The 22362-nt window shown below is 37.8% G+C and overlaps 1 protein-coding gene across 1 annotated transcript in view; it reads right to left on the reverse strand.

Moving 5' to 3' along the window:
- Positions 1–4040: 4040 nt before the first annotated feature.
- The window catches only part of LOC107103000 (noelin-2-like), a 56904-nt gene continuing 38582 nt past the window's right edge, over positions 4041–22362 (reverse strand). The window contains exons 6-8 of the mRNA XM_015402497.1: positions 10351–10527; positions 8647–8820; positions 4041–5159 (exon numbers count right to left, since the gene is read on the reverse strand). Of these exons, the coding sequence (XP_015257983.1) occupies positions 4839–5159; positions 8647–8820; positions 10351–10527 (672 nt within the window). The 3' untranslated portion in view covers positions 4041–4838. The remainder of the gene's footprint in view (positions 5160–8646; positions 8821–10350; positions 10528–22362) is intronic.

The raw sequence follows: 22362 nt of genomic DNA on the forward strand, positions 1-22362 counted from the left end.
AATTATCTCTTTGACCATGATTTGAGGTCGAATCCCTTTTTCATTTATTGTTCTAACACACAGCAAGTAGGGCGTGTGTTCATAAACAGTATATAACAGCCCAAATTATATCTGATTAAATAAGATATTTACTGCCCCTACTGGGGAGGCCAATACACATCTTAAAGTATCTGAAAATATGAATTCACAGCTGGCTGGGAATTGAATATAACAGTTATTCACAACAATAATATGGCTTCCAACCTGGATGGGCATTGAATATAAATTCACAACAAAAGTTAAACTTGAAAATTGATATTGTTTTCATGGGGTACCCTTGTATTTTGACTGTATTTTTGAAAGGGAAGATAACATTTTTTGATAAGTAAGAGACTTTTTTTCCCCCAATGACTGTTCTTCGTGTAAACGTCAACCAGTGACTTTGTTGTGCTTAGAGTTTGCCAAATGTTGTTGCGTAGCGTAGCGAAATGTCAGAATTGTGTAATAGCTCCTCTAGAGGTTGGATAGTGGACTAAAGAATAAGGCTATCATGCAGGTGGAAAAAACAACAATAAGCAAAATTCTTTTAGAACAGTGGACCGGTTAGGTATATTACTCAAAGTTTCAGAAGATGTTAAAAACTGATTTAAAAAAAAAAATTAAGTACAAAATAATAGTTAGAAAATGTGTTTAACAAATGGGGGATTTGTCCCACCTGTTTTCTAGGCAATGTACTGTACTCACAGCACTTAGACACAACATAATCACAGTCACCATGGAAACTGAAGGCCGATTTGTAATATTGCCACAAAAGGATTCACATGTAGCTGTGATCCTTTATTATCTTCCATATAACTGTATTGATCCAGTACTCAGTTACTCTCACCACCCAGAGTGTTACACACATTAGGGGCAAAACATTGGCTGAATTAAGTTTTTTAGCAAGCAAGAGGAAACAGTAGTAAATTATTTACTTTAATACAGGATGATTTACATAGTAACCTGTCACTCCTCATGCTTCAGAAATCTAGTAAAACCTAAATTATGGAAAGCTGAATTTTGTCATTTTTATATCGTTTTAAAATCTTTACAACAGAATTTATGTTTAAAAAGAGTTCTAATATTAAATTAGCAGAGCTAGCTATGGGTGATGGGTCATGGTCTAACATTCAATGCATGCTCTCCACTTTTTTTTTTCTTTCATTGCTCAGTTCCCAGTCAGTGGTTTCCCTCTGCCTGAGGCAGAACTTTGTTTAGGTTGAAAGCATTGTTGCCTGGTGGCGAATTACATCGGAGGATATGAGATACTACCATTTTGTGAAAACCAAGAGGGGAACAGCGGGAGATTGCTTCTTTATCTGGTTTGGGGATTTGTTTAAACTGAATTGTTCTTTTTCTTATTTGTTACATAAAAAATAAAAGTTTGAATACAATTTTTTTTTTTAAAGTTAGCTATGTATCTTTTGTATCAGAGAAAATACCTCAAAATAAGCAAGTATGGATTCTCATAAAAACACTGAAACATATGATTATCTTTATAAACAAAAGCTAAAATAAGACGTTAAAAATAATAATAGACAAAGCTGTTTAAAAAAATAGCCACCTTTTTTTGAAGCCAAACCTCAAAAGCTGGATAACTGAAATAAGTTAAGCAGGACCAGGTCAGGAGTCAGTGGAAACTTTAAAAAAAAAAAAAAGAAAATAGCTGCCTGACAGGAGTCTTACAGTTGCCAGTTTATTTACACAAACATATTTAATCTTGTTGTTGAATACTATGCTCATAATCCCAGAACTGTTTTCGACTATTACAATAAAGCTACAAGAGACTTCTACATCTGACCAGAGCATATGTGCTGAACAATCAGAGCAGAAAAAACTTTGCAACACATACAAATTTAAATAATAAATAACATTCAGGTTTTCTGTGACACTGAAATGATCTCATCATGCCACAACTCAAGACCAGATTATTTTTATCTGAAAACACAGCATATATTGTGTTCCATAAGTGCTATAAATGTGTTGATGTGTGTACTAAAGTTTTATAAGTGGTATTTTATAACGGTGTGTGTATATGCAATTTGCACATGAACTGTCTATATGTTCAAAATATTTTAAATTTTTTTTAATGAAAATCAAATAACAAAAACAAAACAGTAAAATGATCCAAAGGTATTGGCATGAGGAAATTTGGGCTTTTAATCAGGTTATTTAGATTAATATTTACATAAAACACATGTTGACGTGCTGTTGGAATGCCACCTGAACTCTTGTCTCAATGAGAAAATGCCAGATGTTCAAGAGCAAGTGAATGTAACACAAAATGATCTGCCAGGTATTTAGATAGCAGAACCCTCTTGTGTTCTATTGATGTCAGAGACCAACTGATAAGTACACAGGGCAACATTGTTTAAGGTAGGATGGTTCAATGGTGGGTATATTTCTTAAGAACTGTTTATTGAGGTTTTACATAAATAAACAGTGTTGGATAAAGCATAAGCAAAGATGAACACTTTTGAGAGTAGACCCCACAGATTAATATCATAGCTTTTGACTTAATCAAGGTGAAACTGCTGTACATCCTTAGAACATTTGAATTCTGTGTATTTATTTTATTTCTGGGCTGCTCAGTAAGCAGTGTGTAGCACTGCTGCCTTGCTTTGAGAAAGTACTGGGTTCGATTCCCAGCCTGGGGTCTTTCTTCATGGAGTTTGCATGTTCTCCTTGAGCATGTGTGGGTTTCCTCCAGGTACTCTTGCTTCCTCCCACAGTCCGAAAACATGACTGTTAGGTTAATTGGTATCTCTAAACACCTCTTTAGGTATGAGTGTGTGTGTGAATGGTTGTTTGTCCTGTTTTTCTCTGTGTTGCCCTGCGATGGACTGGCAACCTGTCCAGGATGTACCCCACCTCTCGCCCGTAGACACCTGGAGATAGGCACCAGCACCCCTCGCGACCCCACTTGGGATTAAGTGTATTAGAAAAGGGATGGATGGATTTATTTTCTGAAAAGTGTGCTGAAGTTGAAATATTCCACTTATTTTGTGTGCTTAATAAATATACTGCGACTGAAGTACTTTATTTCATGAGAATTCGATTAATTGTAATTTATTAATAACAAAGCACATTTTAACCCTCTCCCAATACTACTTTAAACAATAGTTGAAGAAGAGGGTCAGGTTGATGTGAAACTGCAATATAATGATGAGGTCATAAAAACTCTTAAGCTTTTAATTTAGAACAAATATTGCAGTTCTTTTAAAAAGTTGAATTTATCACCTTTATAGATTTTAACCAAACATTTTATTTAAAATGGCTGCTTCCTCATGTTCTAGTAATGTACAAACTCATGTCAAGAGTTTCTACAAACAACCATCCATCCATCCATCCATCCATCCATTATCTGACACGCTTGTCCCAATTGGGGTCGCGAGGGGTGCTGGTGCCTATTTCCAGCAGTCAATGGGTGAGCGGCAGGGTACACCTTGGACAGGTCTCTACAAACAACCAATCCTGTTATTCCTAATTAGATCTAATTCTTCTTTCCAATAGTAGAGGTATTGTTGGCAGCACACTCTTGAAGATGAGATACTGAATGCTTATAAAACTCCACAAAAACACTAGAAAAAAAATAATATTATCCATCCATCTTCTGACACACTTTTTCCCAAGTGAGTCACTGCTGGTACCTATCTTCAGCTGTCTACGGGCGAGAGGCGGGGTAGACCCTGGACAGGTCGCCAGTCCATCGCAGTGAAATATTATCCTTACAAAGTACCACAAATCAAGCTATCAAAGCATTATAGCTCAAGGGGCAGATTTGATGAAAGGAAACATGTCTGTCTTTGCCTTGAAAAGTTAGCAGGCCACTGAGAACGTAGGGCCGCACACTAAATAATAACGCTCCCTACGGATATGCACCAACTTGGAGTAAAATATAGTTCACTGATGTCATGACTCTGTTGAAACTGTCTTTCATGGTTCGTCTCCATTTTTTTTTTACGCCAACAGCAACTTCTAGACATAAGCTCTGCATTCTCTACTGCTGCTCTGCAAATTTATATAAAATCATGTTTGAGTTTAATATAAGAAGTGTTTTTTACACTTTTATTGAAATAATGATTGCCCATAAGCACAACAAATGGGAATAAGATCGGAGGCTTGAGGGCCTTCAGGAGGCAAAGAGTGAATAAAAAAAATGGATTTTATTAATATCATGCTATTAATGAGTGGAACCAATATCAAAAGTGGTGCGAATACAAACCTGATTCCATGCCATGCATATTTTCTGGTAATTTGTTTAAAATTTAGATTTGAGTTTGAATTTTATATTGCATACAATATTGTATACACACAGAAACAGACAATTGGTGTTGAATTTCATTCTGCTTCATAATAGAGATAACAAAGAAATGTTAGCAAGGTTTGACAGTAAAGTTTATTAATTGAACAACCATGCTGACTGAACATATCCACAATCACATTACAAGCCCCTAATACCTCCAGCAGGCTTATCGTCAAAACTTGATGCTAAAGTGACTTTAAATCCAGTTTACTCTGTATTTTTATCTTCAAAAAATCTCCTCCTAATATATAAATGGAACAAAAGGAAATTAAATAAGACTGAGCTCAAAAACATTCATTCTTATTTTTTCTTAACAACATTAGTGCCCGGATGAAATCTCTTCTGTGACCTTCAGACAAGTGTCCAAAACAATGTATTGCATCTGTAAGTTATTCACATTTGAATACATACAGCTTAAATTTCCATTAACCATGTGATGACCAGTGTATGTGTTTCTGTGCATGTTTGAACTTGTAGTATCAAATTACATTTTAACGTCTCCTATTGAGTCCAATTATCCGTCACTCTGGATGACGTGGAACAAAGTGACATTGTAGAGCACTTGGTGCCCGTTGTTCCAGGTGTAAAGCGCCCTCTCCCTAGGATTGTAGTCCATCATGCTTATGTGGGAATACTGGTTATGAAAGGGGATGTCAGTATACTCGTATGTTGAGGTGTTGGTGTTGTAGGCAAAGTGGACCTTGGCACCAGCCAGGTGAGAGTTGGTGACGTACAGGGTGCCACAAATCATGAAAGCCTCCCCTGCACTGCGCTTTGGAAAACCTGTATCCCAACTCTGGAGGACTTCCAAGGAACGGGGATCCAGGCGACTTACCTGAAGACAAGAATGGAAGGGTTTAGTTATGTCAGCTCAAACAGTTTCATATGCACCACTGCAGCTGATGAAAGTGCTGAGTTGCTATGGTGATGTTGCCTGTTTTTATGGTCTCAGCAATTGTTACACTGAAAGAAAGGAAGCCTTTTACCTCCTTAGTAAAAAACAGAAACTAAGTGCACTTGACAATTTACTGAACTCCAGTAGTTTTAACTGGACAGGCTATTAGCTTTGGCTTTACTGCAGCTTTCTGTCAATATATCTGATAGAAAAACAACATCAGAAGTACAGAGTGGTTGATTTTAAAAAATGTGGAACTATCAATGATTTTTTTTTGTATGTGAACGAATGGAATTTCATAATATTAGGTAATGCTTTTCGAACCATACAACATAATAAAAAGTGGCTGAGGGTTCTTTATAAAAAACAGCCAGAAATCCAATGCCTCATTAAAATACACAATCTCAGAGGTGAACTTTTACTCTCAAAGCAGTCTTTTTGTTTGGAATTTGCAATGACCTTGTCGGACTATGGAGTTACAGAGAACAAGCTCTTTTAAACAAATGTGGTGACATATTGGACGTATTGCTAAGTAAAAAAGCTATACATTTTTATTTTTATTTTTTATTTTTACAATCCTCCTCATCCAATGTGGAAGTACACTCTGCTTAATCCAACAAGTTATTTTACTTTATGTTGTGTTCTGTTTGGTATATGCCTGCTGCTTATATGTTAAACTAAAGTTGGTGCTATGTACATGTCTAAGTTTCTGTATTTGAAAGAATAGTACTGTGTTTAATCCTAAGGCCAACCCCAGGCTGATAGAACAACTTGTTATGACTCAATTACTGGCACAGCTAAAAACAAAAAAACCAAAAAAAGGTTTTTGAAACAAACCTCCACAAATACCCAGGCTTAGACTTAAACAGCACTGGATTGGACCTAAAAGTTGGGTATTAGAATTCACCATCAGGCTAAATATCTATTTTAACATCACCACTGTCATAACAATAAGCCCCTGGTAAGTTTTTTATTTTTGAATAAATCCTTTCTATGATCATTGACGTGTTTCTTTATCTGCTTTGGTTTATTCAGTATATTTTAATGTTGCACAGTAGATGGAGATTACCAAGACATTTTTTTATGTTAAACTTCAAAAGCATAACATCTTGAGCCTACCTAAGCAGCTATACAGTATATCATCCATACCCGGTTTTCGTTGTCTGACACTTTTTTTTACTTTTTTCTCTCAGACATGACCAGAATCAGCTAATATTTAACATTTAGTGAAAACAAAGACAAAAAGAGGCAGCAAGAGAAACCAAAGTCCTGTTTTTGTTGTGTTTTTTTTTAGGCTTGGGAGACCATCCTGATCTCGCGAGCTTTCAAGGTTTGACTCGCAGATCAGTCTGGAGACTCTCCGTTAAAAAAAATTTGGAGTCGTTCACCAAACGAACGTCCAATCAGTGTTGGCTTTGAGGCTGGTTGAGGTGTGACGCAACGAGAAGCGCAACAGTTCAGTCTAAAGAACATGGCGGCTTCAGCCGATGAAACTAGCGTTAGCGTGGCTGTCGAGCAAGTTTTATCAGAATTACAGAGTATTTCTTTACTGAAAGAAGAGCAAAACACTGCTCTGGAGGCTTTTCTCAGAGGAAAAGATGTTTTTGCTCTTCTCCCGTCTGTGTGTCCCGTCCCGTTGTGTTTTCGTCGTCGCTCTGTTAGTAAGTCATATGCTTCGTTGGTCTGATTGGTTTATTTGGACCGTCTATCACCAACATAGGCCAATCAGCTAACCGGTATTTTCGCCCCTTCCGAAAATTACTTCCACGGAAGGTTTCCAGATGGATATGCGGAGCAAATCCATCTGGCGGAGTCAGGTTAGTTTTTTTTTTGCAAAAAGATAAGTCTTGGCATGTAAAAAGTGGCCCCCTATATGATGATTAACATCTTTGGATATTTAATTCACATGGACATACTCTAAACATATCTTTTAAAAGTCTCTCTATGGAAAGAGAAGATTGTTTTTCATTATCCAAACCTGAGGTGGACAATCCAAGTTCAGAAAGCAAAAAATCTGCACAGATATTATTTTCAACCATTTGTATTATCAAGTCTACAATAGACAGGGATTAATAACCTTGTTCAGCAAACAGAATAAAGTAAAAAGGGGTTTACTTTCTGGACATAAAATGCACCTCTGTCCAAAAACCTGTTTAGGTATGGATGGAAAAGGGGAATGCAGGAGAAAATATGAATTTTGAAAAATATCCATAGTAATGGAGACAGGGCCTTGTTGAAAAACGACTGCAACTTTACTGCAACTAAAATTCAAGGAACCCATCCACCGAAACACTAACACAGATCTTCAAGATACCTCCTTGTAATGTACCCCAAGAGAAAATATAAGAAATGCAATTAAAGCCTTTGTTCTGTTGATCCCGTCTAAAAAAATGTAATTTACCCACAGAGTCTTTAGCCCATTGATTGTACACTAAAAGCCACAATAAAATAAATAAATAAATAAACCTTTTTTTCAGCATTTTTTTTTATTGTAATTACACTGTCACAAGTACAGAGCAACGAAATGAACTCTCTGCATTTAACCCATCCCTCTTCGGGAGCAGTATGAGGGTTAAGGGTCTTTGCCCAGGGACCCAGAGTGGCAGTCTGTGGGAGTGGGGCTCCAACTCAAGCTCCACTCTATGCTGTAACACCTAGGCCACCACTCCCACCTTTTTGTGATGGCAACTAGAAATAAACTTTAAAAATATAAGGGTTTTAAAGAATGTATAAAAATATCATTTCAAGTTTAATGCACTTAATGTTTTGTACACAAATGCAGTTCTGACCTCCTAATAAGCAAGAAGTACTGTATTTCCTGTGTCATTTCAAAATAAGAGTCTGAAATTGAAAGCAGTCACCTTCATACAATTCCTGAGGCACATGATACCTTTGATAAAAACAGCACTTATCTGATGGTTACAAGAGAGGCTTTATTTTGACAAGAAAACTTTCAGTGTGTCATGACTAATAGATTGTAATATGAGGATCTTTTTACAACCCTTGCGCATTATCTTGGTAAAGGAAAAGCCCTGATTATAAAGTAAAAGCTTTATTCCATTCTGCCATTTTAAAGTTTGCTGTAGTGAAGCTGTTTCTTCAGTACTTTGACTTTTCTTGGTTGTAAATAATGTTGCTTCTCATTTAGATAAAATAAATAAAAAAAGGTTTTCTCTTTTATTGTATTGTAGACTCAGGGACATTTTTCTTCCCGTCAGTCTGTCAGCATTGCATTGAATCCCATCCATCAATTCCAAGACTGTTGTCACACCTGCATACATAAACTCTTCCTTCTTTTCTTCAAACTAATGCAAAGAAGTTTTAATGAGCTGATCTTTTACAAAATATGCTTTCATGAATTTACAGAGGGTAACTTTGAGAAGACTGAGAGAAAACTGCTGACATCAGGTCATCTTAAAAACCATACCATGATGTTTCCTGCATTTGGGATGGAGGTGTAGACCGCCCATAGTCCTGTCTCATCAGCCATCAGGTCTATGTCTGATGATCCTCCCCAGCTGTAGGGGAAGGTGTTGTTGTATCCAGCTCCGCTAAGACTGCGCTGCAGCAACACACTGCGGGAGCGGAAATGGTACTGAACCTAAAAACACACAGTATTTCTTTCAGAATCATTCCTACATCATCAACTTTCAATCATAACATTTTCCAACATAATATTTATTGGCTTTGGAACTTGGCAAAGTAGATTAAATGTAACATATCACATACATCTAGTACATGACTGCAGTTTTACCAACAAAGCAGTCAGTAATTAGGTTTTTGATCTAATATGTAGAATCATCCATAAAACAATACATCACCTTACTTTACTGAATGAATAACAGATCCTTCAGTATTTCTATGTGATTTTTATAACATACAGTATGGGCCAATAATAGTCAATACCAACAGTAAAGGGTCTGATTCACAAATAAAACAATAGGCTACTCTTGTTTTATAATAAAGCTCTGTTCCACTCTGTCTCATCTAGAGCTAATATCCTTCTTTTTGTGTGTCAGGTCAGCTGATATTAATATTATAGAGCAGCTTGATATAACCATGACCTTTTTGCCGTAAATGCAGCAGCCACGAGAAGTAATACAGAAATAGAAAATGTTATTTTCTTGTGACTTTAAAGATTTAACAAGAATGCCTTGGGAAAAGCATTTTTTTAAGTAAGATTTTTTTTTTTTAAAGCTACATTAAAGCAGTTGTGATTCAGTTGAGATTCAGATTCAGCATTCAATCTCCTTTTCTAGCAGATTGTTAGGATTTGGAGATGTTAAGTCTGAAGTCTTAGGTAATTTGCTTTAAAAAGAGACTTTCTCAGGATGTGCTTGATTTTGCACCTTTTATCAATGATTTAGATACTGGTACCTTTATTTGTCAGCCCTCACTCAGTCTTTGGTGTAATCGCTGTGTAAGATTGTAGGAACATCTCTGTTACACAGTGTTTGGCCGAAAAAAAATTTAACAGATAGAGAACTGGAATCTTACTTAGCTAAAACATGTTTGTTGTTCTTTTTTAATTAATCAATATTATACTTTCTAGCATTATACAGCATGCTAGAATTTTTTTTAAATCTTAAAATAAACTCAGACTGCTGTAAAGTGGTGCTCTGGGTCACATGGCTTATTCGGCAATGCTTTAAAGTTACATAGGCAAGTTTTTTAGAAGGGCAGGCTGCACGAAGGGGCAATACTTTCCAAGTGCTGTGTGTTTAGCTGAAAAATCATTTTAGACATATCCAATTCAGCTAATGCTTGTGTCAAAGCTGACAGTTTACCTTTAACTTGGTATGTGTGATAAAATGAAGAAAAATACTCTGTTGAGCTGTATTTTTGGGGTAAAGTCAATGAACGGAAGATGAACTCTATCCCTATTTTACTTTATTTTTTGAAACAAAAGCCTAAAAGTATTTTGCAAATCAGCCGCAGATACTGATATCATAGATACAGATATCATAGCTGCATTTGCATATTTTAGAAAGAAGAGCAACAGTGTCCATAATGAAAAGTGTCCCTGAAGAAAAGCCATGGTTATAAAACAACATTTTAAAGCAGTATTACATCAGTAATTGGCTGATTGCATCCTCAGGTTGCATATGCTCACTCATCCACATGCTCCTACCAGAATGTTGCTCTGGTGCTTGTTGTAATAGAGTGATCCATTGTAGACTACATGGCCAGTTCCTGCCCAGGGATGGGGCAATAGGTGCTGCACAAAGTTTTGACCTTTTGTGAAGTCCCCCATGGTCCTGTACTCCAGCACACGCCTGCCCTTATAGTAGCCATCCATTGACCACACCTTAGGGAGAGAAAAGAGGTATTTAAACTGGCATGCATTTAGAGATTTTGGGTGAATTACACAATCTCTAAAAACTTAATTTGCACCTTTTTTTTCTTGTAGTTTTCTTCCTACACTCTAGATTTTTTGAAGTTGTTTAATTGTTTGCTTCATTCAGTCAATGTTAACACACTTGCAGCTTTTCTTTTACTTTTCATTTCCAGCACTTAAGCTGGTTTACTATTATTTTTTTTGCCTGATAATTGTTATTTCCTTTCATTTTGTCGTCGGTTTTCACTTGAGGTTGATCTTTTTAAGCACAGCTTTCAACTTTTGTTTTGTAGCTTTGCAAAGCATTTCATTGAAGTTTTTTTTTACTCATCACAGTTAAATATTTAACAGCTACTCACATAAAGCTTTTTCCTTGATTAATTCTACAGTTGGATCCTTCTCTGGTTAGCCAAGACAACGCAGTGATCTTGCAGTTTCCTTTTTAATTATCTTTGATGGAACAAAAAAAAAACTTCTTAAATTAGTAGTCATCCATCATTTTCACTCCTTTTTTACCAGTTCCTTGGTTATACAATCCCACAATGTAAACCCCAAACACTGCACTACAGAATTAACAAGAGGTACATAAAAAAGGCAACCAATGACAACTTTACAACCAGTTGTTACTCCCTCGGATTGACATGATAAGTACAGGCTAGGTCCAGTAAAAGTCAACATGTGGGGCTCGATCTCCACCTCAAAGGCATGTAAAGTTTTGCATATGGAGATGCTTTCTGAAAATGTGGAGAAGATTAATGGATGGTAACAATTGTTTTCTTATTCATTCAAAAACAGAAGCACTTCCTTCAGACGGGCATCACCAGCCACCACAATTAATAACTCTAAAGGTTTTATTGTAGAAACACATATTAAAGTTTTCTTTGGGTTGCAGGAAGTTGAAAACAAATCTAAAATACATCAGAAAAGTTGCTATTATCAAAGATGTGTTGCCTGAAAATGAACCTCCATTAAAAATCACACTAAAGATTTTCTGTGGTAAAGGGGAAACTTTTTTTTTGTTTGTTTATCTCCATCTGGTGAGTAATTGCAAGGTTTTTTTCCATAATACTCTGAAAAAGCTAATGGAGATCATTTCACAGCCGTATGCTACTCATCTCAGTGATGTGTGGCTTTAAAAGAAAAACCATTATCATACACTTCAAGTAAAGTTTTTTTTTTTTTATCCATTTAATAATGCTAGAGTTTTGCCCCAGAAAAGCATGTAATATACTGTAGACAGAGATTTACAAAAGTTAAAATTCCTCTCATACTTGCTAACATTTTGTTACATGTCAACCACAAATGAATGTTCAATGTTTATCAGGATTCTATGCAACAGACAAAAAGTATTGAAAGTAAAGTATTGTGTAAAGTGTGAGAAATGACATACGGTTATAAAAAATTGAATTGCAGTGTGTATTTTTATTTAACAACTAACAGTTGATACCCCCAAAGCAGGGCAACCTTCAGAAGGTAATTTATTAAAACAGTTTTTCAAAATTAACTTCCAACCTGATATAATCTCAGTCAAAATCCTTTTGCTATTTAATTTTTTTTTTGTTTGTTGTTTGTCTGAAAGCCTCAAAGGTTTGTCAGACAACTTTAGAAAACAGATAAATAGGATCAATGAATATAAAAGCAGTTTTGGACAGCCCGGCGTGAAATACTTCTCCTGGAAATACAAAATATGGCACAATTGCTAACTTAGCGGGGCATCCAAAACAACATCCAAACTAACATTGTGCATCACTCTGAAAGCATCCTCTTAGTAAAACCGGGTTGAAACATACTATTTTAGCAAGAACTAGGATAGAGCTAATAAGGGAACTCTGTATAAAATGTTTTAAAAATGTCCAAACTAGACTTTAGGCTTGGGGAAATGTTTACCTGATAATTGAAAAAAAAATATTGTATAAACTAAAGCTGCTACAATGGAATGGTTTAGATTAAAGCATATTCATTTGAGAATGCCTGAGTCAAAGTTCAAACTTGATGTTCAGAAACAGTCTCCACATTATCTAAGCAATGAAGAATGTGGCAAAAAAAAATCTATCTATCTATCTATAAATGTGCAAAGCTGAGAGAGATATACACAAAATACTTGTATCTGTGGTTGCACCAAAACGAGAAGCAAACAATTATTAACACAAATTCCTGCCATTATTTTCAGATCTTGACAGAAAATTTGCTCATTTCCAATTTAGACGATATTATGCAGTAGTAAATTACATAAAATTCTGATCAAATATATTAAAATGAGTGGTTTTAATGACGCAAAATGTGAAAAGTCCAAAGTAAAATAAATACATTTGCAAAGCACTTCAACAATTCTTGAGATAACTAACAACTTCTGGCTTATCTCTGGCATGGTAAATCGCCTTTCACTTTATCTAATATCTCTAATTAGGTTGACCCAAATTTATGTAACGGTCTGATGGAAAGTAAAACCGGATTATCTGAATGCAATCATAAATGCGGTGAAGATTTCCACAAGGGGGATGGAACGATATGAGATGAGTGTGAAGAAGCAACATGATGTGAGAAAAATTGACCGTTGACAGTGTGGAGGATTAATTACCCAGAGGTGAAACAGATGAAAGAGGACTAAAGAACACTGGGAGGAGAAATCATAGCAAGCGAAACAGACACTCATTATTCCAGCTGCAAAAAAGGAAAAGGTTCTGAGGACAAGGAAAATGGAGTCAGATGAATTTCATAAATTATGCTCTCTCCCCTGCAGAGCTGAAAGAAAAACTATTCTTAATCTTAGTGTCAGTATTCAAAATTCAAGTCAGATTACAGACTCTCAGACAAAGGGAATTGATTGCAGACATTTTAGGAGCATTCAGTAGCCCAATGTTTAATTGAAACTTTGTTTGATAGCTTTTTCTTCTCCTTCTTCTTCCAGCTCTCTATACTATCTAAGACAAAACAAAAATTGCAATGAGAGCACCTTGTTTTTGGTTATTATCTCTTATCTAAATGCACCATAGGGTGTTTGGTGCTGGTCCTTAAGGTCTCTGAATACGGTGTGTAACATTGGTTGGGCTGAAAATGGTATATTAGCTGTTCTATGGGCTGTAATCGAAGCCTGGTTATATACCCCTGAATGAATCGACAGGTTATCTTCCTTTTATGGTACGCTCTTAAATATTTAGATGAGCTGTGCGCTGATTGGTGGATTTACAATGAGCAAACCTGCTGAGCAAAGATGCGTCATAACAAAAAGCACTCACTCACTGAAACATCAAATTGTTGATATGGTAGGGTGACCAGACATGCTCATTTTCCTGGACATGTCCTACTTTTCATATCTAAAAAAGCCAGGACCACTGTCAACCCGGAGATGGTAGCCTGGACAACGGTGGCCAGTGGGGGGAAGCATACCGTCCCCGGCTGGCTCCTTGCCCCTGTCCGCCGAGATTCCAAGTTCTGCTGCACTGTAGTCGACAGTGGTTCTGGCTCATTTTCACTAGAGAAACTGCCTGCTTTGTAATTCTTGCAGAAGTAAACCCAACTGTAGGCTAAACAGCTAAACTAGTGTCTTACATCTACCTCTATTCATGTTCTTGGGTCAGTGAATCAGTGGGCTGGTCTGTATGTCAATTTCAGGGTGTGATAAAAGTACAGGCCAGATCCAAATAAGGCAACATCCCTGAATTGACATCAATTTGGGGCTTTGTTTGGGTCCGCCCGTTTTATGGTGAAAGTTTAGAATTGTGAGATTTGCAGAGAAAGGAGGTGTCGATGGGGTTTGAACTTCTCTGTACGTCCATTTCACCCACTGAACTATCGTTATTCATCTATGACAAGGGAAACTCGGTTTTGCATTCTATGACCCCTTTAAGGTCCATACAAACAACGTAAACACTATAAAGTGTAATAATATAAATTTGAGGTCAGATTTTTTGGGGCTGCACGGTGACCCAGTGGGTTGTACTGTTACCACCTGAGTTTGCATGTTCTCCCTGTGCATGCCTGGATTCTGTGTCTTAGTGTGTCCCTGTGTTGCCTTGCGACAGACTGGCGACCTGTCCAGGGTATACCCCACCTCTCGCTAATAGACTGCCAGAGAGAGGCACCCGCCCCACTGTGACCCTGAGAAGTACTAAGTGGGAGAGTGGGACAATATGTAGGTAGCTTTTATAAAATTAATTAGTCCCCTGAATCTATGGGTTACAGGGATACAGGGACCACATATATTTGTTGCTGTTTTTAAAAAGAATGCAAAAAATATTATTCTTACTTATATAGATAAAATAACTCTAAAACTATTTTTCTAGACACTTTTATTTGAGTTACAGGAACTTAGTTGAGGTGTATGTCACTCTTTAATTGGATTGCCAAAGGCACTATTTGAACAACAGATCCTTTTTCTGTGTTGGTGAAGCTTTTCAGTCAATTGTGTTGCAAATTCAAAGCAGGCCAAATAAATTAAATTAGTGGAGTATAAAACCAGGCATATCAGTATGCATGCTGCTCAATTCAGATTGGATATGTGAACAAATTAGACAAACAGATGCAGCAAGCACGTTTGAAAGAAATGTGTTACCTTAACATCTTTCAGAAACTTCTGCAGTGATCCGTCAGCAGTCATGAATTTAATTCAGTTGTGAAAAATAAGGTTGTTAAAGCCTAAATTTCCCTACTAAAACATCAGGAAAAAAATGTTGCCACACAATTTGATTTTTACATTTATTGAACAGCATTCCCGTGTACTGTAGGAAAATAAAAGACATTGATACAGAGATTGTTGAACTTGAACAAAGGTTTTTAAAGACTTGGCGTTAAAAAACAAAACAAAAGACAAAAGAAAAACAGCCATACAACAGTAGCAGCTCAGAAAATTGTAAGGATTGACAGGTAGTGTCGTTTTTGGCATGCATCTTTGTGGTATAATACAGTTTTGTGTTTTGAGTGAACATTTATATAAAGTGGGTTAACAAGAAATGTTATAAATGTTGTAAGACAACTGGTCCAATTTACTATTAATATAAGAAAATTATTAGGATTTAGTTTTTATCCTGAACCTAAAGTGACTAAGATCTTGGAGCACCACAACAAGGGGAATTAACACATAAACCACAAAGTAAGGTACAGGGTATCATAATTGTTTGCCTGTATCCATGTTATAAGATAACCAGAATTAACAGATGCATATCAGGGATCTTCTTTTTACAGCACTGATCCCTTTAACATGCCCTCTCTAACTGTGAGATTTGAATTGTTACAGTCTCATTATTTTTAGCAGGGTCTTAAAGATTCAAAGGAAAATGAAGTAGAGTTTAATGACCTCTTTTCTCCTCTTGTCTTCATTGATGTCTTTAGTTTTTCATCTTGGCCTTTGCTTAATCTTTTTTTCTCTCCACCTTGCTCTTCTGATCAGTCCTCTTTTATTATATCTCCAGATCGGGTGAATTTTCCTGTCTATTTTCCCAGCATGACACCTCTTCACTGAACAATCCTCATCCTCTCCAGCTTGTTTGCCCTTTCCATTCGTTGTGTTCTTCTCACACCATCGGCAGAGAAATCTTGATAGATCGGAAGATGTCCTCACTTCAGCAGATGTTCTCAAATACTGAGACAGGTGTGGGCCTGCGTCACAGAGTGAGCGTAATTCACACAGATACACAAACACACACATGGATTCATACTATAAAGAGCTAATAAAGATTTCATAAATGTCAAGCTGGGACCCTGCTGCTGACACTGTAGTCATGGATACCAACAGAACTGTGAGACAGACTTAACTCATTTTGACTCACACAGTGTGTGTGTTTTGTATAATGTGTGTACGTATGTGTGTGCTGGCTCTGATGCTAACGATAAAAGGAAGGCAAACACTTTACATATTTGTTTGTTTTTGTTGAGATAAAATTAAGAAAATCTTTTATAGAATTCAGAAATAGCATGTAGAAATCTCTCTGGTTTGGTTTATCGAGAACCAGGAAATGCACAAAAGGACACAACTTATCTATTTATTCTCATTAGTATGCAGTCTAGTAGCTTAGTATGTGCTCTATATAAATAGTTAAATAAAATCAAAATAAAAAATTTCCTGGTTTCATTTGGATGGCTAATATTAACCAACACACAAGCTAAATATACCTTAAGTATGCTTTAAATGGGTTGGGCAGGTGGCGCAGTGGTTAGTGTGCACGAACCATGTATTAAGGGCTTAGTCCTCAACGCGGCCGCACCGGGTTTGAGTGTGTAGTCCTTTGCCACATGTCTCTCCCCCTCTCTCATACCCCCTTACCAGTAAGCCTACTGTCGAAAAAACGAGCATAAAAATGTTAACATAGAACATTTGTACAGCTGATAGGGTAAAGTATAAAGTTGGACAAAGGTCTGAGAGAGGGAGGGGGAAAAAACATGTATGGGCTAATACTGTTTTGTTTTACATAAGCAGGTTATTAGAAGTTGTGTTGTGTTAACATCATCTCAGATGTACCGACAGTTTATTCCACAGGGTGGACCGTTAGCAGTACTTTAGGAGCAGCTTCTCGTGATGGCTGGATAAGGGCAACAGGACGATAATTGTTCAGGCAGGTGATACTTGTTTTTTGGGAACAGTCACAATGATGGTGAGTTAAGGCAGACATGGTTCATGGGGAGCAGCAGAGGTAGGTTGAATGTGTCCAGTAAAAAACCTTGTGAGGTTGGTCAGCAAATTATTTCAGGGATCCAACATGACATCATGTCCACTTAAGCAAAGTTGGTGATAATCCTTTAGGTGGAGGTCCTTGGTGCAGGTACAGGACAAGAGGCTGATGCTATACTTCTGGCTGAGGTAGATTCAGCATTATGGAGTAAGGCAGTGCCAGATCGTGAGTGAGCTGCTGGTTGCTGTGGTTCTGTCATAGTCCTGATAACTCTCCAGGGGCTATAACAGGGGCTGTTATTGTTGAAGTGCTCCTAAATACTCTGCTTGTACCTGTGTCTATTTTAATTATGTATTGGCCTTGCTATAGGCCGGTCTGTCTTCTGATCTCTATGGGGGGTCTTGCGCTTTCATCAGGGACCACACTGTGTAGTCTACCCATGGCTTCTGATATGAAAAAAATTGTTATGGTCTTTGTGGGTAGGTATAAAAAAGAAATGAAAATCCACCTTTATCAGGGTTTGTGGGGGCGAATGACTAGGAGGGTAAGCAGACATTAAGAGGCGAATGATGGGGAAGGACGTTTAATGAGGAAACAGGAACTGAATGAACACAATTATAAGATTTTAAGGTCTAGACAGAGGGCAACTGAAGACACAGGTTTAAATTAAATTATATTAGTATTAAATGAAATCAGGAGACAATAAAAAAGACAAGACAGTAAACTTAAAAAAAAACACACACACACACTGGTGTGCATTGTGACAGTCTATAAATTATCTATTAGGTCCAGAACTTTATGTTGGTGTTGTACCTTTTGTAGCATTAAGGAAAAAAATGCCTCAGAAACTGCTGTTGTTTTTTTGCTTGTTTTATGAATGTTTGGTTGAAAACATCATAGCCATCATAGCTGACAGGAAGGCTCTAGAAAAAATACAGAAGTCAGCCCTGCACAGTATAAACAACACTTTATCAGATCTTTATAAAATGAAATGCCTAGAGTGTAGGCATTATTTTTAGGAGTTCAAATAAAAATGTCAACATTTGAACTGTCAGAGGGACTCATTTTAGTTTTAAATCAATAAACCTCAACAATTACAAAATTATGTGACTCCAACGTGGTGTCCAACCTGAGCACCTTGATGAAAAATTAGCTACTGGAACAAGAAGGAAATGGGTGAGAGGACAGGGCTCTGTTAAAATGTTACTACTCCAGTAACCCTAGTCAGAGGGGTATACATTTCGAAAACCACAGTCCACACTCAGGGGGAACCAGGACCTTAGGTCAGAGGAGAGTTAACAGCAACACCCGCACCATTGGGTACAACACCCCAATAAGCACAACCATGCTGAATGAGGCAGCGACTGACCTAAAAAATATGAACATGGCAAAAATGTCCACCAGGCAAGGCCAAAGCCAGTTACTGAGACTAAGTGAAGTACAATCAGAAAGGCTACTAGAAGACTTGTATCCAGCACTGCCAGCAATTTCTACATCAACCCTCACTGACACCAATGCTGCACAGCTGAAGTGATCCTAGAGATGCTGGGCTGTATGAACAACCATGTGATTAAATACCCAGCATGGAAACACGGAGAGAAGAGAGGAAATTGAGGGAGGCCTTAAATGGTGCAATGAAAAAGCAAGTACCTAAGAGGTACAGCCAGATGCCTGTACCTGAAGCACTGGAAACTGCCAAACAAAGGCTACAAGCCTTGGCCAGCCGCCTAAAAATTGACACGAGAGACAATGAAGCCATACGGTTAAACCGGCTGTTCGCAACTCAATCAGCGAAAGTGTACGCTCGGTGGCAGGGGAGCAATAGCAGAACAGTCTCACCAATGCTGGAAACTGATCAGTACTGGAAAGGCATATGGGAGAAGGAGGCAGCACAAAACAGTCATGTACAGTGGCTGGTAGCTCTGATAGAGGACCTAAGCAACCTCCCTGAACAGAATCCAGTAAACATCACAGTGGCAGACATTCAAGAAAGAGTCTCAGCTATATAGAACTGGACAGCACCAGGCCCCAACACGATACATGCCTACTGGTTTAAGAAACTTAGAGCACTCCATGAATGCTTGGCAGCACAAATTTACCAGCTGCTGAGAGATTGGAACCACCCTGAATGGCTAACCGAAGGGCACACATTCCTGACCCTTAGGAAGGACCGTCAAAGGGTAAAATTCCATCCAAGTATCTGACAATAACCTGACTCTCCACAACATGGAACTTCATGTTCGGAACATAGCAGCTATGATAAGCAGGAATATGGATCAATACATGAGCACAGCTGAGAAGGGAATATGTAATAATACCAGAGGTACCAAACATCAGCTGCTGGTGGACAGAACAGTCGCTCAAGACTGCAGAACCCGAAACACTAACCTGAGCACTGCCTGGATTGAGAGCATATGACTCAATGCCACATACTTGGATCATACAACATCAACAGGACTCTAAGAGCCTTCATTGTAAACTAAATGAAGTTGTGCAAAGCCACCCTTGAGAACAATGGCAGGACACTTGTACAAGTCTCCATCAAATGTGGCATATACCAAGGAGATGTGCTTTCCCCACTGCTGCTCTGCATGAGTCTGAACCCCCTCAGCCAAATAATAAACAAGATTGGTTATGGATACCAACTCAGGAACGGGGCTACCATGAGTCATGTCCTCTACATGGATGACATCAAGCTGTACACTAAGAATGAGCGAGACATCAACTCACTGATCCATACCTCCTGGATCTACAGCACATACATTAGACTAGAGAAGAGACTAGAGAAGTGTGGTTGGATGGTGACTAGGGAAGGTAGTCCACACAGAGGGGGTCTTACTCCCAGAAGGAACAATAGCAGACACTGAGGACAGTTACAATTACTTACGGATCCCACAAGCAAATGACAACCTCAAAGAGGTACCAAGGAAAGTGGCTATGGCCATATACCTCAATGGTATAAGAAGCACGCTCAATGGCAAGAATAAGTCTTGGGCAATAAATAGCTACGCTCCATCAGTAATCAGATACCCTTCAGGAATAATAAGCTGCCCAGAGGATGAGATACAACCACAGATGTTAAGACACGAAAGCTCCAAACCATGCACGGAAGGTTCCACCCTAAATCCAGCACCCAGAGACTGTACGCTGGCCATAAAGAAGGAGGCTGAGGACTAATGAGCGTGAGAGCCACTATCCAGGATGAAACATCCAAGCTCCATAAGTACATCAAGTACAAGGCTCCAACAGACAACGTGCTCAGTGAATACTTTAGACAATAGGGAACAAAAGATGAGGTGCTGGAGGTTCCTTCATGGGAGGAGTCCCTACACCGGATGTACCACCAAAACATAATCAAAGTGGCGGATATTAGGAAATCTTACCAAGGACTAGACAAAGCCGGACTGAAGGACAGTACAGAGGCACTCATTATGGCTGATCTACCACACCAGATCTACCACACCAGACAAGACCCCAGGTGTAGACTGTGCAAAGAGGCCCCAGAGACAACCCAGCACATAACTGCAGGGTTTAAGATGCTGACAGGGAAAGCTTACATGGAGCGTCATTACTAAGTGGCTGAGATAGTGTACAGGAACATCTGTGCAGAGTATGAACTGGAAACCCCAAGGTCAAAATGGGAAACACCTCCAAAGCTTGTAAAGAATGACTGAGCCAAGATTCTGTGGGATTTCCAGATACAGACGGAATGGTAATGGCAAACCAACTGGACATTGGGTTGGTGGACAAAAAACAGAGTAAAGCCGTATTGGTTAACATGGCAATACCAAGTGGCTGCAACATCAGGAAAAGGGAACATAAGAAACTAGAGAAATACCATGGGCTCAGAGAAGAGCTGGAGAAAACCTGGAAGGTCAAAGCATAAGCGGTGCCCGTGGTCATTGGGGCACTTGGGGCAATGGACCCCCAAACTTGAGGAGTGGTTAGAGCAGATCCCTGGAAATACATCAGAAATCTGCAGAAAAGTGCAGTTGTAGGAACAGCAAAGATAGTATGCAGAACCCTATAGCCTCTAGTAGAGGACCCGAGGTTGTAGGAAAAAAGGGAGACTGCCCGTGTATGTATATATATATATATATATATATATATATATATATATATATATATATATATATATATATATATATATATATATACTGTATATATAAACTTATACAGTGTAACAGAAAGTTAAGAATAATTATTGAGAAATAAGAAGTTGAGACATGAAAAACAAGCAAATCCTGCAACCTCTGCTTGTTTTGTTAACAGAATGTCACAACCAAATGGAGAACATACATTATATATCAATAATCAAGACAGAAGATGAGGAGAGAAAATGCAAAGAGACATCAAGAGTGTGAAAGATTTTTCACCAACTGGAAATAAACTGGTCATGCAACTGGAATAGCGATGCTGTGTATTGTTCCCTCCCATTACTGGGAAAGCTCAAATAGCACAGGTCATTGTGGCGATATAAATCACACCTGGCAACTGGGAGACAGTCGCCTTGACAACTAGCTTAATATGCACTCCTTGAACAGACTACATTGTTGTGTCTGTGTGCGTTAGAAATGAATGAAGCCTGTAGAGAGTCAAGACTGAGTGCAAAACAAAGTCATGTTGGAAATAAGACAGAGAAAATACATTAAGAAGAATGTTTATTGCACACAGCCTTGTTTGTTCCCAGTTATGTCTGTATATGCACTTGAAGCTTTACCTTAATAATGACCTGACAAAAAATCATTAACCAGAACATCAGTTGTATTAATAACCAATTATAGTGTTAAGATGACCGACTGTTTTCTTTTTGTCTTTAGTTTCTATTATTCCATAAAAACCTTGAGTTCAGGTCACTGAGGTTAATCTAGACAGGCCTCTCCCTGATGACACTTTTAGATGTTTACTTATTATTTATTCAGTCTAGAGTCTCTGTTTGTACAAGCAATTTCTTATTTATCACATCGCCTTTTAAAGGTATAAATTAACCTATTTGAAGATTTAGGCTTTCTCAAACTGTTTAAGGCAGAGCAATCTTTCAAACATCAAACATTCCAGAGTGTAATAAAATATATTTTATTGATCTAGCTTTTAACAAACATATATAAGAATCATAATCAGAAATACTTTAATAATCCCAGAGGGAAATTACTTTTGTTACACGCTCCAGTTACATTTTATATATATATATATATATATA

This window comes from Cyprinodon variegatus, unplaced genomic scaffold (assembly GCF_000732505.1).
Source record: "Cyprinodon variegatus isolate N-32 unplaced genomic scaffold, C_variegatus-1.0 Scaffold1357, whole genome shotgun sequence".
NCBI lineage: Eukaryota > Metazoa > Chordata > Actinopteri > Cyprinodontiformes > Cyprinodontidae > Cyprinodon > Cyprinodon variegatus.